We start from the raw sequence: 17101 nt of genomic DNA, 5'->3' as shown, positions 1-17101 counted from the left end.
CTTGGTAATGTCAATTAATTCGCCTTGTTAGCCACAAGATAGACTATAACTAGAAAGAAATAATATAAGACGGGTAAGAATAATAAGGAGGGGGGTCAAGGAAAGAACCAAGTTAAGGACGAGGAGGAGAGGTAGACGAGGCAAGGGACCAGGGATTTTATAGGTGTAGTTAAAAGAAGACAGGCTAATTATAAATACATACATAATTTTAGCATACTAAAATAGTTGAAATTACAAACCAACTACTAGTTTGCCCTACAAAGACTTCCTTTCATCAAGTTATAGTCCCAATGCTTGCTCCCCACCCCAGATAAGACAAATAGACTCCTATTAGGATCATACTTTTTCCTCATCCCTAACAGTCGATTATAAGACGCACTATAAAAAGCCTCCTAAAAGTATGGAGTAAATAGGTTGCCCTTTTTCATATATGCGTCTGTGTTAGGAGCCCACTCTCTCTAAACCTTCTCCGTTATTTTATTCCGCTGAGTCGCCATCTTACTCGGCCACTTCTTTGGCGTGACCGTCTTGTAAAAGTTGGCACTGTAGCTTATCGTATAGACGCAAGTTGACCGCCATGCTGAGAGGAGAGCACCGCGCATATTTGGGTTAACGTTGGCGGGACCTGGACCGCCCTGTAACCCAATGACAGCCAATTTAGATTACGCTTCACCGGTTTCGTCGAGCAATCATTTAGTGTATGCGATGAGCGTTCCTAAATTAAGGTCTGGTAACTGTGCTTGGCCTAGCAGATAACTTGAGATCATGCTTATTGCGCCCGCCATGCTAGAGCCCTTTGCCATTAAGCCTTTAAAGAAAGCGCGGTAGCTAGGATATAAAGTCGTCCTAAAGATTACGGCCAAGAGAATATCGGTACTAGATCCGGCCACTGCTTGCATGCGTTGAATAGCTGGCTTAAATAAGGCGACGGCGGCTGATAGAGTTATGTTAAATGTATAAAAACCCTGCGAAACATGCATGCCGAGCTTGGGGTCGCCTTGTACTACCATGGAACCAGCTAGACCTGAATGCATTAAATCAGGAAGATGCTGTAGCAGAACGGCGAATTCCTTCCAGGTCGCTTAATACGCAGCCGAGGTCAACGGTATTATCGGCTAGCGACAAGCTCAAGATGGGATTCACGAGTGTCGTTGGAGCAGCATACGTTTTCAAGACGTACTCAGAGACAATGCCACACTGACCGGCAGCACGGCATTGGATAGCCCACAAAGGATCTTGGTTTTGAGTTTCGTCAGTGAGAATGTGACCCTTTGTCTTGACAACTCGAGCTTGATAGATGTCGGTGGCGAGGCCATAGGTGCTGGACAAGGGGCCGTGACCGCCGCCTGAAATATGACGGCCCAGACCAACAGCTGCGTTGTTGCCGCTCACGGTTACACGTCCCCCGTCTAGGGCGGCAAGAACAGCTTCATCGTAACTCAGACCACTTCCGGCGGCGAGTACGGCACTTATCTTGTTTGCCCCGGGAATGCGCCAGTTACTCACGAGTTCGATGTGCTTGAGATGACGGGCCCAGGCCCAGATGGACAAGGAAGGAGCGCCGCTAGACCTACGTACCAGTGTAAGTGTCCCTTTATGGTAATAATCGAGTGAGTTGCAGCTTACCAGACGTTTTATTGAAATTATGACTAATACTTTTAATAATAATAGTAATGTTCCTATAAGATGCCAACTAAGCAGCCGCAGTAGTCTGAATATTATTCGTAGCATTCACTATCCACTACTTGGAGGCCTCTACTCTAAAGACAGCGATAGACGTTTCGCATGGCGGGTGGATTTGCTTAGATATCGTCTGATTCATGCAAACGTGGCCTTGGTCGAGTCATTAACGTACCGAGGCTACTCGGCAGTCCAGTCACCGACGAGTATCCACGAAGCTGGGTAGCAGTGTTGCAGCAATGGGGACACGAGTTCCTGCAGAAATAATCTCTTCACCACTGATAGGCTCGTCTGATGCTTCCTGACACGTGTTGGTCTCATCCCAGCCGTTTCATCCTTGTCGCTCTAGGAAGAGTAAAGAAAATTGCTTACTACCTAGTTGTCACAGTGACACCCGTGGGTACACCATGAAAAGTAATATTACAACTCACTCTCCACTTGGCTTGGCTTGGCTTGGCCTGTCTTAAAAAAGCCAAGTATTAATGGGTTACAAGAGATTTGAGAAACTCGTCCAGTTAGTCTAGGCAAGCTCCATTTTCCTTTGAAGGAATCTGCTCGCCACACTAGGCGGAAATATTCTCGCCGCACCTTCCTGTTTTTCCCCCTATATGCTCATTTCTTGCCTTGTTGGAACAGAAGGCGGCCTCGACAGCCTTTTCCCCGCAATCCACTTACGCAGCCCATGTGTGGTCTTTGACCAATATTCCTGCATATCCCGGTGCACACGTAATGGATGCAACTGTCGGCTGATGCCACGCCAGAGGGTCTTCAGTTTACGTTATACAATGCGAGCGGCGGCGAATGGTAGGCTTCACGTCGGTAGTTTATAGATTAATCACTTGTGTAGCAAGCTACAGGACAGGAGCGGACACGAGAAAGGAGAGGTATAAAGCAGCTGGGTACCAGCTGAAGGTGACGACATATTGCTAATATATCCTCCCTTACGTATCTTTCCAGATTGTTTATCTTGACACCGCATTAAATGAGGGGCTCGATAACCTCTTTCAGTGTCCTTGCAGGCCTAGCTGCATCCAGTGCGTGGACATTACCAGATATCGCAGGCCTAGAACAGCCTGAAAACCAACTCTGTTTTGGAACTGGATCAGGCATTCAAGGCTGTAACTTTGCATCAGACGACGTACGTGGCCTGAGTCTATGCGCATAGGAAGTCGGATTGTTGGCGTGGTACTAATACAATATGCGACTATAGGGAGACGTGCTTGGGAGTATTGATATTGGGGATATTTGCATCAAAGGAAAAGTCAACCCTGATAGCTGGATAAAGAGAATTCCAAACTGCAATTGAATGGTTGGCTGAAAGCTGTCTTGTCGATTTAACAAGTCGTGTTAATGTAGTGGCTGCATTAAAACTCAGATAAAGCGCTAGTAGAGTGCATAACATAGCTGCGAATAATTTCACATAAACGAATATAAATAATAGATTGCAGCATGAGTCACACGAAATAATATTAGGAGCCCACATGTATTCATGCTTATACAGTAGTAGCGCTACCAGGAGTCTTGGATGCCTCGAGTCATTTAAATTAATATAAATGAAACCTCAATATTATGCTATAGAGAGTGGGCTTGTTGAAGAGTCATGGTAAATAGGCTCCTTAATATTATATATATATTACTTTATACTGGTAATAGCAAAGTCTGCCTATAATTTAACGCCGAAATCCTCGCAAGAATTCTAGGTATCCCTGATTTGCTATCTAGCCGTGCAACTATTTACCAATTATTCACTTGCAATCTCCTTGCTATAAACTATCTCGACCTTTTATTTTTCTTCCAACAAAAGAAGCTAGCCATCAAAATGAAGTACTCTACAGCCATTATTCCTGTCTTCGCTGTCGCCTCTCTTGCGGCCTCTATTGAGACTCGACAGAACAAGAAACTACCTTGGACGCAACCAGTAAACCTTCTCGATCAATGCGGATTTATGGCACCGATTACCGAATATTGGTGCGGTACAGAAAAATTCTGCAACATGATCAATAACCCAATTATGCAAGCATGCGAGAACCCTCAAGGCTGGAAGTCGCCTAAAGAGTGCTTAGACGCCCATGAAGCGAAGCCTTCCAAGGAGAAGTGCAACAACCTACGCAAGGACGCATTTGATAAGTGCCGAGAGAAGTCCGAATTCCGAGAGTGCGAAACCAAAGGTAACGGTGTATTTAAAGGGTGCATGGGTTATCAAAAAGAGAAGTCGGCAACGGAGATAGATGCAGAATTGCGTGCTAAAGGCTGTGAAGTATAGAGAATTTCAGATGCATTAAAAGCGGCAGCGAAGAAGGGTTTTTCGTCCAACCAAGTAAGTAATAAGCTTGCTTGGTAAGGTTTTTCCCTTTGTATTTGCTAGAGATAAGTTGATAGTTTGAATGCAAATAACACTGTGTAATCAAGATAGTATACTAAGTCTATTCGTGTTAAGTTAAATATAATATCGCTACATATACAAGTATATATATACACTTAGCTATAAATATCTTACAAATATGTCTAATCTAACCTTGAGGCTGTGGAAGGTTGTCCGGCTACTAGTTTCCTGCTGCTATTATACATATCACCTTTTATTAATAACCCTACTCGCTTATAGCTTTAATGCAATCTCAGTAAGTGCAGGACTTGAGTCGCTATGCGTTTGGCCTTGTTAGTCCTTTTATCCTATCCAATATCATGGTAAGGCTTGCTCTTGCAGTTCTTGTATTTAATGTCTTATTTCATGGAGAATATATAGCCCTGATTTACCTCTAGCCACGCTACGGACCTGAAAACTTGCTAATTGTCTAGTTATTTTTGCCGCCGCATACTATTGACATAGTATTACCGCCCATGTAGGCGCTCTTGGTTTGACTGGTAGTCGTGCACAGCGCCTACATGGCCGTCTACGCTGCTTTTATCCGTACATGTAGATATATAAATAGCTTTTATCTTACTATAAATACTGTATTAATATTTCTCTGAGCCTTTTTAGTGCTTTGTTTAACAACCAGTTTAGGGCTGGCCGGCACTCACAAAGCGAGTGCATTTGACATCGCTCGCATTCTATACCGCGCCACGGAATACCAAATTTCGGTGTTAGCAAACTCAACCGCTCCTTGATTGCTTCTTAGCCCGGTGCGTCTACTTCCTATTTAATACCAGACTCATATAAGGCTGACAGTCACAGTGCACTGTCTCCTGATTAGTAAACATAGATGCAGTGTTTATATGCAAATCAGTGTCATCAAGATACCCGGTTGACTTTTCTACTTCGACGATTTTATAATCTACTTTCATGCTTAAATGCGAGTCAAGGAGAGTCCGTAGTAGTATTTACTAGGATTTCCCATGGTAGAATCCCAGGTCCATAGGCAGCTCTCTTACGTGCTGCAAATAGCGTGGCACGGGTAGTTGGTAATGATTACGTTATCAATTAAATCAAAGGGGGGGGAAAGCGGACAAACGATGAAAAAGGACAGATAACAACAAATACACTGGGCTTTGCCGACATAGCTATTTAATTTTACACTGACGCCTTTTGTGAACAGCACTAGGTGTTTCAAGTACGCCGGTGGATTAGTCGCATGTTTCATGTGCCTTGGTCAAAGATAATGCATTCATATTTCAGTTCTGACATAGTTGTCCCGGCCCTATTCCATGAAATTAAAGAAACCAAGGACCCTTAATGCCGAAGACTGTTATTAGATGAATTGAGTCATGGTGCTTTAAAGTCCTGACTCAACCCTTGTCACGGACTAGGATTATGCCCTACAACAAATCACGACAAATTAAGAAACTTGCAAGACTAAGGTTTAAATTGTGGAGTTGTGTCAGATTTCCCAGCTATTACAAAATAAAGGCTGGTCAACTGCCTGAATTAATGCGCTTTTTTTTTTGGCCGTTGGGGGAGGGTGTGGTTGAAGATAAAAGACCTCAACTCTTCGAGCATGATAATGTGACAAGGGCTTGTGTTATAGGGGGCTTGGATCAATTTGGTCTTCAGCTAAGGATTCGCTTTAATTTTAAAGTTTCTTGGTTTTCTCAAGACCTCAAAGGGCGGATGTCCCTTATTTGTATCAAGCAGCGGTGAGCAAGCGAGCGTTCCAAGGCCTCAAGCAAGCACGTCTCAATCCCTTGTGTACACCCACTGTAACTATCGTCGAGTTCAATGTTCGGCCCATGCCTTTATGAACGTGACTTTCGTGTAACAGATAGAGCTTGTCAAGCCGTTCTTGCTCTGGTTAGTCAGTACGTCTAATCGGAGCTGTATTTCAGCGCGTCCACACGTGATACGACTATATTCTTATCGCCACGCTCTCAAGTTGTTCAACCAACGAATGTACGCCCGAGCAGCGTTTCCACGACTTCGAGATCCAATACACATGCTTCTGTGCGCTGTAGTTCAAGGGGATCTGTCTTGATCCAGAAAGGGCTGAGAGATGACTTCGGACATCTCACGGCGTCGTGTCGTCTTGTTACCTACGCCTTGCAAGGCTAGCTCCAGGCAGCTTTTACTGCATGATGAGCTGAGACAGCCTCGTTGTGATGCATGACTTGGCATAATGCTTGTGTTGTTACTAGCTAATAAAAGGTTCTGTAAGATGGGTTAAATGCGGTCTGCTTAGATTCTCAATAGACATTTCTGGGATGTAACATTCTATCAGGAAAGATTATGCCCAGATTACGTTAGCTAGTTCTTGAATCTTGGGACCGGAATACACGAATCACTACAGGTACCAACATAGTCTTGAGAGATGCTATATTTTGATACACCCGCTTGCTTATCCAGAATACCAGAAATAATAAGTCTCGAATTGTTTAGGCGGGTGCTACTGATGCCACGGCGGATTACTTTCTGTGAGAAAATGGCTGCGCGCGACTAAGAGGGGAACAATCTTAAACATCCACCCAAGGTCGGCTCACATGACTTGACATTACGTAAAGCAAGCAAATGCCAAGTCAAGATGATAGAAATGGTAAATAAACTAACCCAAGATACGGTACGGCACTTGGCCCGGCTTCTGTCCTGTCCGCCGCTACTGTCCGGCATCTTGGTAATCCGCGCGCAAGGCGCTTCTTGGCTCTTGGCAACCCGACACCTTGCGCACCATGACACTTGGGAAGTCGCTATGAACACACGAAACCGAGTATATGTTCTATTGAATTTCTGAAAATGTAATGGTTCATTATCTACGTGCGAGGTTTGCTTCCCTGTTGCAGTGAGCTCAAGGAGCAATTCGTGTGAACACAGCTATGGGTGGCATCCCACTGAACGATGAACCTATCAAAACGGCTACATCTCAGTAGCGTTGAGCCCTTCATGTCTGGTGGGTTAGTAATGTCGTCCCGTCCCCAAAAAGTAAGAACTTGTGCAGATATGACAACAGACGTCGGCAGCTTGGCAGATTAATGTGGCGTGCGCGGGTCGTGAGCCAAGCAAGGCGGCAACCTTGGCGATGACGAGGCTAAAACATTACAATTGCTCTATTTGGCTCGGCAGTCACCACAAGTGACCACTCAATCTGGAAGTGAGTGCATTGTGATTCTAATTTAGACCAAAAAATAAGGCTGTGTACAGACATCCAGGGAATTCTTGCCCTCATGCGGTGTTGCCTGTCTTGGCGACAATCAAATTAGCTGGAATTACCTGGTTTCAATCTCGTATTCAAGTAGCTACAAATTCTTGTGGCATTAGAAATTGAAAATATATAATTCGAGCTTCTTCTCGTCATGATGAAAAGTGCTTCATCTCAACTTCCTTGGCCATTTCCCCCTCACTTGACAAACAAACATGAAGACATCAGTGCTTTTAACTGGCTACATCTCCATTGCGGCGGCCAGCCCCCTTTTAAACATCAACATTGGGAAGCATAGGACTTCAGAAGGACCATTCCAATTCACCTCGACCTACAGCGTCAAGGTTGGCCCAAGGGCTGTTGTCGACGCCGACAACAAGCCTACCGGCGGACTAGCCGGTGCATCTGGGTTCTTTCAATACGGCATCAACAGTTATGAAAATATTATCTGCTACAATCTCACCCTAGATGGATTCCGCGGTGAATATCAATCGCCTGCTCTGACGGCTACTCACATTCACGAGGCACCAGTAGGAAAGGCTGGGCCGCCACGGTAAGACTCCGCTTCGCATGACTACAAGCAAGTTGCTAATAATTGAATGGCCATGTAGTATTGCGTTTCCCAATCCACAAGACTCTCAAGGTGGTCGTCGAACTAGCATTGGCTGCCTTAGAGGACCGTTTCTTACTGGCGTAAAGGTAGACGGCGAAGATACGGGTCAAGGATTCCATGTTGAGCAGATTGAGAGAAACCCGTCTGCTTTTTTCACAGACGTTCATTCCAGCTTGGCTATTCCTGGTGCCGTGAGAGGCCAATTGGACAGCGGAAACAAGTGCTAAGGCTAGCCGGGAATGATTGGCAATAAATAGTGTTGAGTATACGAATCAGGGGTTGAGATTTATATGGTCCAAGTCAATGTCATGTTAATTGGTCTATAAGATCTATCAGATTTAATGAGCTGTATTTTTATTAAATAATAACTCAATGTGTTGCATATGGTAATCCTTAGTCCAGGTATAAGCATTTTTAAGCTATCGTAAAAATTCTAGTGTTTGTTCTTCGAGCATGTTGCACCAAGCTTTCATATGTTAAACATACGTTGCCAGAGTAAGAAAATTGTGATGTAAGCCTTTTATTTATCCAACTAGTAGGTATAAATTGGAATGAGCATGTTGGTTCAAGAATGCAAATGCTACCATGGCATGTTCAATATTGAAATGGATAAATGTCCTGTCTGGTCGCGGCTATTGACAACGCAGTAGCGGCCTCGCTACACCAACTCACAATGGGTATTTCTGAAACCGTAGTAAAGTATAATAAGATCAAGTTCATCATTTTTCCAACATTTCATCAAGACGTGTAGTCAACTTCTCTGCCGCGATTATAGATATATAGTAACAATACCAGCAAATACCACCATTTTGCAAATGCTTCCTTGGGTCATGGCTCAAACTTCAGGACGTGTGAACCTCATAAAGAAATCCTGGATAATCTCATTGGCTTGAATATGCGTTGGCTTATCACCAGCCGCTAGTTGCGAAAAGTTTGGCTCTGTCGATGGCCAGTCGTGCTCTGCCCGCACAAAAGTTAGCAAGCGTTCCAACATAGCCCCAAGTCTCAAAGAGCAGGATTGAGTTATACTTTGATCATCGGTCTTGTAGTGCTGCACTACCCCTTCTTGCCCGCCGCATGTCCAGGTAAGATGGTGTACGTCACCGTCAAACAGATCCTCCTGATGATGAGGCGTGTCGCATTTATTCCGGGCTGCCCACCAACCGAGCCTTGACATTTTTACTATTAGTATTTGTTGTTGCCATGAATCTGTCAAGTTCATGCGCGTACCAATTCGGGATTGCAGGCTCAATACCACCTTCACCTTGCCCGCCACCATACTTGACATCCGCGTCAGCTCCACCGTGGAACTCCAAAATGGGCATCGGAACGCGTGCAGGCTCGCATAAATGATGGTTTGCATCGTTATTAGTATAAAAGGACCCGGAGGCCGGGGCCATGGCAGCAAACTCGCCTCCGACGGTGCTGTTGCAAGCAATGGTATCCACGAAGCCGCCACCGCTGGACAAACCGGTTGCATAAATGCGCGAACTGTCGATGCAAAAGTTCTGACGTAAGTCGGCAAGAAGATCCCACACAAATTGCAAGTCTTGGTCGACAGTGGCCTGGGAGTAGTTGGCTCCGGCCCATGCACCGCCTAGTCCGTTGGGATAAACCATGATCTTGTCGCGGGTAAATCGAGCCTCGTCGAGTTTCGTATCGGCCTGAAAGAATAACCCGATACTACTGGAGCCGTGGAAGCCTAGAATAGTAGGGTATTCATGGTGTTTATCGTAGTGGGAAGGGAGATGCACGCTGTAACTGCGATGCACGCCACTAGACTGTATCCCGCGATAGATGGGAAGGCCGATGACTTGGGCAGTATGCATCTTTCCACAGCCCGATGTGTCGCCTCCCGTGTATTGGTTGGACGCGACCGAAAGGGTGGCGACGGGGTTGATGTTGATGACGAGAAACGCGAGAAACAACATGGCCACTTTGTTGGCCATGACGACAATGGGTAATGATGGGGTTCCTTTCTTCCAGATAGTACCAGATACAGGGGTATCGGACGTATTGAGTTGTTACACGGTCGACATTTGACATGATATTCTCAACCAAAGCAGAAACACGCCCACGCCTGGCAGCCTGGGAGGAGCAGGATGAAGGATCGGCGCCAGATCGATCGACGATGACCTGCTCTAGGTAGCCACAACGGGCTTAGTGTCCGCGTGTGGTCAATCTAGAGCGGTCACGGATGAGGAGTCGATCCTCGTGCCCCTGGGCGCTTCCTGTCTTGATCTCCTGCCGGCGCCACGTGCAGTTGACCATGGGTTTTGCCTCATGATGGATGTTGCCCGTGCTGCAGTGCTCTGGACATGGCAACGCTACTTGAGTAGTCACTGACTCCGGGACATTCAATTGTCAAGTAGCAACATCAATTGTATTTGCAGCAAACACCTGTGGCTTGTGAAGTGAAAGTACATACAACCGGACCGACCATGAAAAGCATAGCCCGGGGCAACATCCCATTCCAAACCACGTACAGTATGCTCAAAGACTCGAGCATCTATAATCTATCCCGTACCCAAAGGTCACTATACAACCAACGGAAGCCATACATGCGGCCTCAAACTGTCCCATACCCGTAGGGACTGAAAGCATACTGCGTTCCGAGAGGTGAAAGGGCTGGGCCACCATTCTGGAGAAGAACCTGAGAGTTCATCGCAGTGCCAAAGTACGCGTACCGCGCAACACAAGCAGTTTTATCCAAAAACGGCATGGCCCTCTTCAAAAATTCGCCCTGCTGAGCGGGAGACCCGAATCCTTGAAACTACACCTCGCGTCAACATGACCTATCTGCCGTGCAAATTATGAGTCCGGCGACTTACCTCTGTGATCCAAATTTGACGGCCCCTGCCCAATTGGCAGACCTTGTTGACCCAGTTCTCCAGGTCAAACTCCAGGGTATGATCGTTGTACCAATGGACAGGGATGAAGTCAATATGACAGCCTTGGCATTGGTTGAGAAACTCGCTCAGCCAGTCGTAGCCGGCATTCGAGATTGCCGGTGCGCCAAGCTTTACTTGGCCTGCATACGGCTCCATATACGTCTTCCATGCTGTTACTGCCGCTTCGGGGGACATGTTTGCCTGGTCTGGACGGTCGGGCTCGTTGAAGCCCAGTAAATGCTGGGTTCCTCGCTGCATCCAGTAGCGAGCGTTGTAATGCCATTGCTGAGTGTGATAGCTCTGGGTGCCCCAGAGCATGGGTACGAATTCGGCAAAGGGCTGTTTTTGGTTTGTTGTGCTATCCCAGTTGTATTGCCAGGTAATCTGGGACTTGTGGCCTTTAAAAATTCCCCAAAAGTTGTTGATGGGAATGCCGTCATTGGCAGCGAGGCCGCGTTTCGGTGTTTCGGCGCCGGAGGATGTCGTCAACAGCAGTGCTGCCGTTACCAACGAGCTTAAGTGGGGCATTTTGAACATTTTGGTACGAAGCCAGTTATTCTTTGACAAGTAAAGACAGGAAGAGCAGGCGTTGGGCAAGTCAATTGCTTCAGCGGCTGTCGATTCTACGCAGAACTTGAAATGTGGCTAGACCCCAGCTCCTACTTATACTTGGATTTGAGTGACAAATTTCAGTTTCCCCAACTGCATGCTCCATTGATTTTGTAAAACCCTTTTCCAAAACTCGGTAAGAAAAGTCCATGGAGGTCAAAGTTGGCTACGTTGAGTAGGTGACATGTGTTACCACATAACACAGCAAGTAGTCGCAGCCAATAATGACAAGTCGTACTGCCGTGGCAACCAGGGATAGAAGGTTCCTGATGGAAGCTCCTTGACAAATCCCAGAGGAATCGGCCGAAAGCCCAGACCGAGGATTTGTGGCAGGGATTTAATGGAGCCGACTGCTTTGTTCGAGATGCACAACGATGGATCAATCCTCCGCCTACGTGTTTGTGATACCATGCTTTCGATAGTCTTCATGCATAACAGTTATTACGCGGAAATCATGCCTATTGCGGCACGGACCGGTCCTTGGGCCTGACTATAGTTACACAAGGGTTTGAGACTTGGCTGAGCCCCTGGACTTGCAGGTTCAAATGCTCACCGCTCACTAGATCGTAACAGTGCCGCCGAGTTTTGTGCAGCATGGCGCAAGGCCGTAGCCGGTTCTTGGCGCGTCTGGAATCCTTTTTCTGGTGGCACTGCTGGTAGATGTATTCCTTTACTTTTGCCAACGTGGTTCAGTATTATTTGCCATCATTACGCATGCAGTAGATATAGAATCGCTCGAGTATTATTAGCCATATGCATAGAGCACGGTTATATGCAAGTATTCAAGCCTTATGCATGGCATAATTGTTTCTAACACTAACCTTCTTAAGCTGACCATGGAAGAAGCTGCATTTGGTGGTTGCTGGAAAGTAGAACTGCGAGTATGTATGGGAACAATCGTCCACTACCCGGCATGACCACACACCTAATCTGTGTATGCAAATGTAATTTTAATATGCGATCGCTTCTAGCCTATTGGTTCAAAAATGCCTACTTGTGAGCCTCTACTAAATCCCTAGCTCGGTAACTCCCTCAGATGTTGTATAATTGACCATGTTGAACCGCATGCAGTCTCTGGTCTTCCGATACCACTTCTCTTTCACACCGTCTCGTGATCCCGCATAGAAATACCATAAGCACAGGGCTGTTATTTTTGGCAAAATCGGCTGCCACGCCGCCACGGGTACAGTGCAGACCAAAACAACACCAAAGCGTGTGAGCGTGCCGATCGACCAACAATGGCTAGAAACCACTCTGTACTTACAGCCCCGGCAATATGACAGTGGTGACTTACATGTTACAAGTCAATTTTGTAATGCGCCCAAGGCGCTAACAAATGTCTCCCAACCTCATAAATCAGAAGGCTTCCAGAGAGATAAGGGAAGTGAATGTCGAAATACATGGTCTCCAAGACGAGCTACATTTATCCACGCAGTCTATGGGCTTGGTGCATCCAACCTACGGGGTACATTTCATTGTCGCCAGGGCACCAATGTTCCATCAAGTTATTAATCTATGATGTAAGAATGCCTATGATATGCACATTCTATATGTTCCATTGACCACCATCCTCTTCATTACCCAAAAATGACGAAAGAGTGAGACGTCCCATAATGTTGTACGGAGACTAACAGTAGGAGCCAAAGTAACGTCCACGTCCCCACGCCGGCTCTCCATAATAACACATTTTATTCCAACACTCAGTAATAGCCTCATCGAACATCTCCATGCTCGTTGAAGCAAGTAATCCAACAAATTAGACCTTGGCATTGTGCCCAACTAACTGTGACAAACTTGCCACAGGCACGACACTCTCTTTGAAGTGTCTCGCCATCCTTGTGAATTCGACCCTGTACAGGAGGAAATCCTAACCTTGGCTCTCTATTCAGGGGACGAGCTTGACGGCAACTTTGACCAATCGCTCCAAGCAACGCATCCCTGGGCTGATTTGCCCCCGTTCTTGTTCTCTTTGGACCCCTCGAGCCCATGATTCTTCTTGCCGGGATGATTAGGCTGAGCCTCCATCTCAAAGTCAGACTGTAATTGTCCGTCAACTGTATTCGTGGACTCCACTCGATCCTCAGAATCGCAATGTTCTTGCTGTGGCGTCGTGCGCCAGGTGACGGCACTCAATTCGTCCAAACCATGACGCTGTGTGCCAACAGCATCATCACTCATGTTGTCCTCCCCGGGTGCATCATCGACCACGTCGTCCATGACAGGCAGCAAGTATAGAGCAATCTCTTCCATATGTTGCTTGATATGCTTCCTCATTTCAGCCTGGGCGCAGGGTGTATTTGGAGCGGGAAAGCAATTCTTGACCACGTCTGGATAGCCGCCGCAAAAATGGCAAGTTTCAAATAGGAAAGGCGTTTTCTCCCGGCCAAGTTCTGCTAACGAGTTCCATTCTGGTCTTGGTATGTTCAGTTTCTCTTGAAGAAACTGTTCAAATAGTTTTCTGTTTTCGAATGCTCGGTCGGACCCGTCGGGCATTTTGAAATAATAATGTGCAGAAACGTGTGAGTCATGTATGTGGGTTAGAAGCCCCTCAAAGCTATTGTGCACTTCAAAAGGTTCAGAGCAGTCCTTGAAAACGCAAAAGTAAGGCTCAAAGTCCCTCATGACATGCTGGCTGAAATTATGTCAGCACTAGTCTCTCAGACATCTGGTGATTCATCCAGGCTGAACGGTGCGTACCTCCAGGATATTCCTTCTGCTTCTGTCGAAGGAAACACAAGAAAACAATAGGGACACGTAAAGATGTCTGATCCCTGAAGTCTTGGCCGGCACGGAAAGCCACCGTGCCTCATCGTGACTGAAGCAACGCTCTCTGCTGATGGAAAGACCTGCGTCCGAGGCGGCGAAATCGTATCGAGGCGAGTATTCTCAGTTGCTGAGAGTATGACACCACGATTCCCGACGCGGGGCGTGGTATTCTGGCTGTCTGGTTTGTTTACCTGGGTATCGGTTTCAGGAAATGGGGTCAAGGTTGTCCCTGCGGGATCATTCTGTGGTTGGGGTGGAGATTCATGATGCAAACCACAAGCAAGCTTCTCCTGCTGATGCTTCAAATATTCAAAGCGCATTCTTCTCCTAGCGAATGATTCCGCAATTCTTTCTTGCATCCAGAGAGGCGACCGTGGAAACTGATGCTCGACTTTTTCCCGGGCCATTGTCTTGAATAACTCGTAGACTTGATTCTGACCCGGCTCATTCTTGAACCGTTCAATCCTTGTCTGCATATCATTTTCCCCATCCAATTCAATCAACCGAGCTTGCGTATGGAGCCTGTAAATATTGTTCTCTATGCGTGTCCATTTCCTATTTGGCTGGAGATGTGGGTCGTGATCGTGTGAGACAGGAATCGGATCTCGAGACCATTCAGAGCTGTCGGCATCTTCATCGTCGCATTTCTGTTGGCTTTGAATCTTGCTCGTAGCGTGCTCATCAAAAATTTCTGGCTTCAGCAGGTCTGGTTCGACGCACCCTATTAACTTGCCACAATTTATTTTAACTTCCTCCTCACTTCGGGGTTCACTCACTTTGCAAACACAGATTTAACACCTCGAGGAGTCCTGCTATTATTCTTCTCCTCTCGGGGAGGTCCTTTAGACGATAGTCCAAAGAACGTTGGCCTGACTTATAAATGCCTATTTTGAAACACCATGAGTTAAATCTGGCGGATTGGTCAGACAGGAAATTAGACTTCTGATGCCCAAGGTCGTTTTGTTCGCAATTTGAAAGAAGGTCTTTCAGTGTATTTTGGCACCGCATGGCCTGGACGACGAGTTGACTGGCATGTCCGCTGGGTGCTTCCTCCATGATGGCGATGGTGAGCGAGAGGTTGCTTTAATGCTTCGAATGCGCCGCGAGTTGGCAAGCGTTTGCGACTTGGGAGCGACAGTGGGTTATATTCTCGTGACGTGAGGATGAGAGAGGTAGAAGTCGATCGATGGTAATCCAACCAGAGAATTTATCTTTGCATGTGTACATGTGCTTATATAATGCCTTTCAGTCAGTGAAACAATGAACAAAGGGCTGCAAGAGCCAACATGGATATTCACAGCCCTTTGTCCGCAAATCTGACAGGCGAGGGTCCCCAGGCCGTCCCCATCATGTTCAAATTGAACTCATGCATCTCGTCGCCCAAACCGGGGTGCGCGCCCCCAGACACCCAACCGTGGCGCTGTTCAGCATTCACATAGTAGGTGTGTGTTGGACGCAGCTTGCTCAGCTGATCGTACCGCATGCTCCATTGCTGAGCCCAGCCTTGTTGCGATTAGGAGAGTCAACTGCGTCCCTCGCGTGTTCAGTCAGTATCTCCTCTTCATTCATGACATTGTCTCTGTCGCGACTGGATCGGACAGACCAGGTGATGCCGTGATTCACAATTCCATCACATTTCGAATCTTCACAGTTAGCCAACACATTCGGACACGTCGCTGAATGTGGCACCTCGACCTGCGTGGTGATGTCCTTTTCATATTCACGACCTTTGCCGGTCAGAAAGAGAAGGAATATGACGAAATACGAAATACAAATGCCGATGCTAGCGAAACGCACTCGCAAGTGGTCGAGCTCCTTGGCGACTCGGATGCCATCGATAAAGCGGTGACGAAATCACAGGGAGAATGAACTCTGGGCCACGACGACTTGTTTTGAACCAGACTATGGACAAATTGTCATTCATAGCGAATGAACATGTGGAGGGGCTAGGCCGTAGAGGAGATTGTCATCAAATGATGCTCTATATTGATAATCTTGAAAAATCTCAGTACAAGGCTAGAGGAAGAATGTGCAGATGGCTTTCATCTGCACGCCAGACTGTTTGCCCGCACGTGATCACGTCCGGTGGGTCCCTCAACAGAACCGATGGAGGAGCGGCATCTGAGATTAATGTCAAGACAGCCCCCCAGTTCTGCCTAAATCATCACAAGCCTCGGGCCATGGCCGCTGAGCAAATGTCCGAAGAGGGCCTAACACGCTATTACATTCCAACGCCGAAATTACGATATTACTTGATACGTTTATTAAAGATAGCACGCATCAATTAAACCATTTCTTTATCAACGTGTGCAACACACCAACTAAATCAGGCTAGTAATGTGGCTGGGGCCATGGCACTTATGCATCAGTATGCATCAAGATCCCAATAGATCTGGTACTCCGATCATGAAACGGACTTGGAACGCCTTCAGCCCTCAATGTTTTGTTTCAACGACTCTGCAAACGTGGAGGCCCCACACAAGGCGACGAGTGGCATTGACGTCATGTGCTCCTTCTAGTGCAGCGGGTGTTGCAGCGCTGCCGCCCCATGATTCTCGAGCATGTCTAGATGAGACCCTGTGGAGGCGCAAGCCCAAGATTGACGTGTCATCCAGCGGACATAGCCGTGTTTCCAGCTGCAGCATACCACAAAACAAGTTGTCCCGGGGGTAGGCAAAGCGGGCGGGAAGGATCAAATTGACTAATCGGCGCAGCACCGACCTCTCGGGAGCCCTGCGGCCGCACGAACATCAACAACACTACAATTGCGAGGTTCGCGATGCTACACACGTGAGTGGCGTAAGCCACATTTTCACATTGACCAGGTACCAAAGGGGTTTTTTTTTTAGTAACCAATTAGAGCCTAGGGGACGCTCTTAATATATTATATTATAGATGTAAATTGGGAAGCTGCATACATACAGCTTGTTGCTTGCTATCGTGTCGTATTCACTCTACTCGGGCACCAATTTTCATCC

The 17101-nt window shown here is 46.8% G+C and overlaps 5 protein-coding genes across 5 annotated transcripts; 2 read left to right on the top strand and 3 right to left on the bottom strand.

Annotated features, from left to right (window-relative positions):
• Positions 1–3499: 3499 nt before the first annotated feature.
• MAA_06929 (uncharacterized protein) lies at positions 3500–3943 on the top strand (the record flags this gene model as incomplete). Its single annotated transcript, XM_007824927.1, has 1 exon — positions 3500–3943. One exon carries the CDS (start codon positions 3500–3502, stop codon positions 3941–3943), a length of 444 nt encoding a protein of 147 aa, XP_007823118.1.
• Positions 3944–7459: 3516 nt separating this feature from the next.
• On the top strand, positions 7460–8084 carry MAA_06928 (CHRD superfamily protein; the record flags this gene model as incomplete). The annotated part of the gene is made up of 2 exons (XM_007824926.2): positions 7460–7797; positions 7856–8084. The coding sequence occupies 2 exons, from the start codon at positions 7460–7462 to the stop codon at positions 8082–8084; spliced, it is 567 nt and encodes a 188-aa protein (XP_007823117.2).
• Positions 8085–8692: 608 nt separating this feature from the next.
• On the bottom strand, positions 8693–9806 carry MAA_06927 (carbohydrate esterase family 1 protein; the record flags this gene model as incomplete). The annotated part of the gene is made up of 2 exons (XM_007824925.2): positions 8693–9026; positions 9088–9806. 2 exons carry the CDS (start codon positions 9804–9806, stop codon positions 8693–8695), a joined length of 1053 nt encoding a protein of 350 aa, XP_007823116.2.
• A 620-nt stretch (positions 9807–10426) lies between these two features.
• MAA_06926 (Glycoside hydrolase, superfamily) lies at positions 10427–11276 on the bottom strand (the record flags this gene model as incomplete). Its single annotated transcript, XM_007824924.2, has 2 exons — positions 10427–10630; positions 10689–11276. 2 exons carry the CDS (start codon positions 11274–11276, stop codon positions 10427–10429), a joined length of 792 nt encoding a protein of 263 aa, XP_007823115.2.
• Positions 11277–13238: 1962 nt separating this feature from the next.
• Positions 13239–13850, bottom strand: MAA_06925 (uncharacterized protein; the record flags this gene model as incomplete). Its single annotated transcript, XM_007824923.1, has 1 exon — positions 13239–13850. The coding sequence occupies one exon, from the start codon at positions 13848–13850 to the stop codon at positions 13239–13241; it is 612 nt and encodes a 203-aa protein (XP_007823114.1).
• Between the last annotated feature and the right edge of the window lie 3251 nt (positions 13851–17101).

This window comes from Metarhizium robertsii, assembly GCF_000187425.2.
Source record: "Metarhizium robertsii ARSEF 23 chromosome Unknown MAA_Scf_5, whole genome shotgun sequence".
Lineage (NCBI taxonomy): Eukaryota > Fungi > Ascomycota > Sordariomycetes > Hypocreales > Clavicipitaceae > Metarhizium > Metarhizium robertsii.
This window is presented reverse-complemented; position numbering and strand designations above follow the sequence as displayed.